The following is a 5237-nucleotide window of genomic DNA, read 5'->3' as shown; positions in this document are numbered from 1 at the left end:
AGGAACCATAGGGGAAGGGTTCACTACAAAGGAATTAAGGATGACTCAAGAAAGGTTGTGAATCCAACATTCAAAAATCATGATGGGGACCAGAAGAAAGAGACGGAATGTTATAGCAGGAATAGAGTCCTTATCGTATTCATCTAGGGGTGCCTCGAACTTACGGTAGGTCCAATAGCTCAACTCCATGCTTGCTCCACGGAGGCCCCATATCGATCCTTGTGCCTTTTCTTAGCTCCATCCTTTTTCTTGAGAGGGGCATCCCTCGACTATGAAGATGACTCTACAGGTGATGGACGCTGTCAATCTCAACTGAAAACAACTTTTTATTTGGACTTGGAATATATTTGTTATTAGCTCCCTAACCGTAACTACTTCGCAGGTTTATTGTATAGTATCGTGTAAATGATACCATCAGGAGTGTCCGAAACTTTAAACATGGACGTTAAATGTCACTCAACCGATACATTTGATGTTGAAGAAATAAAGCAAATTATAGCGAAGACATAGTACTATGGAAAGTGAATTGAATGGCAAGGGAATAATGATTTGGGCATCACAAGGGCAATCACAAGGGTAATAGAAGGGACGACTAGGAGGAACTTATGGCACACCTTGGGGTGTTGTTGCTAATCTTCAGCTCACCTTGGAGCAAGTGTTTCGATTGGAAATAGTGGTGATTACTCTAAGACTCCTTAAGAACGCTTCTTCAGCTCCCTTTCGCCTTTCAAAACTAGATGGCATAGTTTCGAGCACTCCAATATTCTATGCACACATGCACACACACGAGTTGCATGCGCACGCACACACAACATGCCCACGTGCCCACCCACCTCCCTCTGTTCACCTTGATATAAAAATTCCATGCTCTTTATAAAACAATTCACAAATATGGAAAGACCATATATTTAAAATAGAGTTTGACCATCTATACTTCACCTTTACTATCTTGTAACCAAGATTGAGTGAGCCAAGCCAAGTGGTGCCTAGGGTTGAAATTTTATTTCTTGAAATTAAAGACATTTGACCACGCTGAGACTCGTTGTAGACAGGTCAAGCTACTCGTTAACTTCAACGCTGGAGAGGAAGAGGTGTAGAAAGGGGATGTCCAAGGAGTTGGTTGCCTTGGTGGAAGATCTAAGAGTGTTTAGGGACTCCGTAAGTCTGAAGAGAACAAAAGCAACGGAAAGCCACATGCTGTAGGTGTTGAAGCTAGAGGAGCCATTAGATGAATCGGAGGTATGTTTGAGGCGTCCAATTCAGGTTTATTCCCAGGATGGAACATCGTTTAGTAAGTGATTGACGCTCAACGTTGAAAGAAGAGCCTCTCTTGTTATTACAACAATTCGGTGGATCGGTGAGCTCCGGGAAGGGGTCTCAATTGGACCAGGAGTGATATCCAAATCACACTGCGCAGTAGTGTAAAACATCCAAATCACACTACGCAAACATCCAGAATCAGATCACGCTACATTAATTTGCATAGTTTGTTAAGCAACGAAATCTATTAGTCTACACATCTCAAACAGCGACTTTTGAGTGATTAGGCTAGGCAAACAGTCGTTGAAGTAGAAGTATGGATGACATATCATCAATGGCCACGATGGTAACACAGATTTACATGAAGCGAATTGCCAAACTTGCTCACAGGTGCTTTACTCCAGGGATATGACTTAGTTAAGATTCGGGTTTCAGGTATGTGTGTTGTTCTTTTTCGGTGGGTTTTCCGGCTTATTCAACGCCCACTTGCTGTTTTTTTCCCTCCATCTTTTTCTCTACTCTCTCTCCCTTTCCTCCCCCCCCCTTCCTCTCTCTCAGCTTTCAATTCATCATCGCTGCACATCCAATTCATCTCCTTTTTCACTATTTTGGATCTCCGGCAGGCCTTATGAATAATTTATTATCATTCACTTTGTTATTTCACATAACCCTTTAAAAAAACTAACTTCTTCAAAGAAAATGACAATTTACAAAACATAGCAATGTAATCGAAGTAACCACGTAGGAGCTTTCCCTCGTGACAAAGCTCAAAAAACAATCAATTGGACAAGGTGCTTGCCACCTTAGGTACACTCCATAAACTAAAAGGCAACTTCCTCATTCTACGTACTTCTCTATTGATTTTCCAAAACCCCCGATCTCTGGCCTTTGAGAATCCAGCTCGATGTATGTGGGTTAAAAAGATAACTTAAAAGTATTGACCGGTGCTTAGACAAAATACAGACTCATTCATGGGCCCTCCTTATGCAAATGACTATTGTGCGGGTGAGAAATGTGTGCTAGGTAGAAATGAATGAACAAGACCTAGCAGAACACCCCGTGGTGGTTGCACTACTTGGTTTGATTGGTCTCTGGATAGGCCAACCTTTACCTGCACTAGCTTCCAAATCCGGCCTTTTCATAATCAAGCTCCGCCAGGATTCAGGATACTGTGTGAAAGCAAAATCTTGCAATGAAGCTGTTTTAAAACAGAGGTTCAAATTCAAATACATTCTTAAGAGAGCATCATGGAACCGCTCGCATAACAGAGTGTTTTTTACAGCTTTTGTGTACAATGGCAACGACTGCCATCAGATCAACACTAGTGGAATCCATACAGGTCTAACAAGTGCACACATCAGAGCATCTCCAGCTCGGAATTTGGAACAACTCGTAGAATTTCCTGGTCTTTCTTTGGCCATGCCCCCCAAAACAGGGCACATTTGTTCCGATGAATGATCATCAACGTTCTCAACGCAGGGACCTCAGACATGCAGATCATTGCCTTGTATCCTTTTGCTCAAAAAAAGAGAATGGCGGGCTCACACAAATAAGGACACGAGGAGAGCATAATCTTAGGGGTTCAGAATTTGAATATCTCAGAACACACTCACTCTAAACAACCATGAAAGGATAAAAGCAAGCACCATGCAGATCAACAACAAATTGCAGAGAGGTTGGCTGTGCCAGCACCTCCGTGGCTCATTTGAAGCCGGAGCACTGGCCTCCACGGCATTCCACTGATCCATAAATTCTGCATCTTCAATACCCACAACGTTCTGTGCAGTTGAGCCACAAATTTCACAAGTCCTGCAACAGAGGAAAATGAAAAGTATTAAGAAACTTCAACATCCATCGTTTGCAGCCCATTCAAACCATGATGCATGATGATCTGAACTTGGCATGATGGAAAGAACCTATGTTGATCAATCGTCACACTTCTTTCGCTATAAATGAGCATAGTGCAAAACCACCGAGTTTTTGGAGCTATCTTTGTGATACTTTGCCAGATATATATATATATATATATATATATCTTTGTAAGACTAGAATATATCCAGTCATACAAATTTAGTTTACTTGAATCTGTAAGAGTTGCAAAGATCAAAACTAGGAGTGTATAGAGGAAACTTACCGATTACCCTTGATTTTGAACCAAGCTTCAGCACAATGACGATGAGCAATGGCTAAATCCTCCTTGCAGTCGCAACCCAGTTCTATTGCCTCACCGGCCATGCTTTGAACAGACATATGGCAAACTCGGCATTCTCTCTGCTCCTCCTCCTCCCCCTCCTCGTCTTCATCATCTTCTTCTTCCGCATCTGCGCGCTTGATCTGCACAGAATTGCGACCCTTTTCCAAATCTACATCGGATCCAGGATCGCCAATCAGCAGCAGTCGATTGCTATTTGAATCCTTTTCGGCGATTTGCGTCTCGGGGCTTTGGGAGGGGGACCTGTGCGCGCCAACATTCAGCTCCACGCGTCCACCATGCTTCGTCTCATGTCTGGATCTGTAGAGGGGGAGCAAAGAGTTGGAGGAAGCTGATTCTAAGATGGGGCTATCGGTGTAATCTACAGCAGTGTTATCTGCATCGGAATACCATCGATGGGGGGACGAGGGAGCTAAGCCATCGCTCTCTTGATCTGTGTCTGGAGTCTCGGACGACGCTGGGGCAGAGGCCATGTTTGTGGGAGGCAAAGGGAGTGGGGAGAGCTACTGCAGCCCATCTGTTGGGGCTCCAAGCTAAAACCCAAACAAAGTGAGTCCTGTGCGGAGGGGGCGGGGGTCTCTGTCTACAGCAAGGAAGTCGACTGACTTTTATTGCCGGCAGAGGGTGTTGGTGTTGCCTGGTCGCTTAAACAAAAGAAATGTGCATCTCGCGAGCGAGGACAGCAGCAGAAGCAGCAGCAGCGATGGGTCCCTCGCGACAAGAGTCTCCCTCACACGCGCGTGCACTTGCCCGATGAATCTATGATGGATTTGGGGAAAGACAGACAGCCATCGCGACTCCCTATGAGAAGATTTTGAATTGCTTTGCAGCAAGCGATGAAGAAGAAGAAGAAGATGAAGATGAAAATGAAGATGATGATGAAGACGAAGACGAAGACGATGAAGCTACCCCCCTCTCTCAGCTTCTTCTTCTTCTTCTATCCATCGCTCTTCTGCCTGGACTCCTTCCCTTGCCCTCTGCCCGATGCTTGCAATCGAAGCCTCTGCGACGCTCTGCTCCCCGCCCTCGCCTTCCCCATCGCCATCGCTTTGAATGTATCGCCTTCTGCCACCGGCCAGGTTGTCCTTCCTTGAACCCTGAGCCTGTGAGCCTCCCTCCCAGGGACCCAGACTCTAGCCTCGCCGCATTCCGCAAAACCTTCGTCAAATCCTCCCTCTCTCCCGAGTCCCTTCCTTCCACATCCCCCAATCCTTGTCATTGCAGCTCCATCGCTGCAGCAGAAGCTCTCATGGTGTCCGGAACAGCTAAAAAACCCTACTAGAATCAACTCTCCTCCCTCCTTTCACCGTCTATCGCTCAATTCCTGCGCCGTCAATGCAGCTCCGGAAGCTCTGACGCCCCCCACAGCAGCAGAATCGGAGAATGGACCTCCGTCGCCTACATACTGTGTGCCTGAGTACAGATGTACCCCGAAGCCCGAAGATCGATCATCGCTGGCTGCACCTGCCACCGACGCTGAGACAAAGGCTCGCCACTCAAGCCCAGGCCCCCGCCGCCATGGTCACAACCTATTCGTGCGATGTCACAGCTCCAATGGTGATACGGACATGCGATCCTCCCGACAGATCTCTTCTTTGGCCCTAGGCTTGCAATTGCTAGCTTCCATAAAGGCTGCGTCAGAACAAAACTGAGCGCAACCTGTGTAGTCCTGACGAGGGACCGTTTTCTGCTGCATTTGCACTGGTGACAGTTCCGAGAACTTCCTAAGTTCCAAGTTCCGACTGCGGGCTTGGCAAATACCTCG

At 46.2% G+C, this 5237-nt stretch overlaps 1 protein-coding gene across 1 annotated transcript; it reads right to left on the bottom strand.

Moving 5' to 3' along the window:
- Window positions 1-2225: 2225 nt before the first annotated feature.
- LOC147906213 (uncharacterized) lies at window positions 2226-4362 on the bottom strand. The gene is made up of 2 exons (XM_087377163.1): window positions 3395-4362; window positions 2226-3069 (listed from the first exon to the last, which is right to left on the bottom strand). Exons 1-2 carry the CDS (start codon window positions 3943-3945, stop codon window positions 2859-2861), a joined length of 762 nt encoding a protein of 253 aa, XP_087233289.1. The 5' UTR covers window positions 3946-4362; the 3' UTR covers window positions 2226-2858.
- Between the last annotated feature and the right edge of the window lie 875 nt (window positions 4363-5237).

The sequence above is a fragment of the Dipteris shenzhenensis genome, chromosome 1 (assembly GCF_047967505.1).
Source record: "Dipteris shenzhenensis isolate YYH24624 ecotype China chromosome 1, Dip_SZ_1.0, whole genome shotgun sequence".
Taxonomy (NCBI): Eukaryota; Viridiplantae; Streptophyta; class Polypodiopsida; order Gleicheniales; family Dipteridaceae; genus Dipteris; species Dipteris shenzhenensis.
The sequence above is the reverse complement of the archived record's forward strand: the minus strand, read 5'-3'. Positions and strand labels throughout refer to the sequence as shown.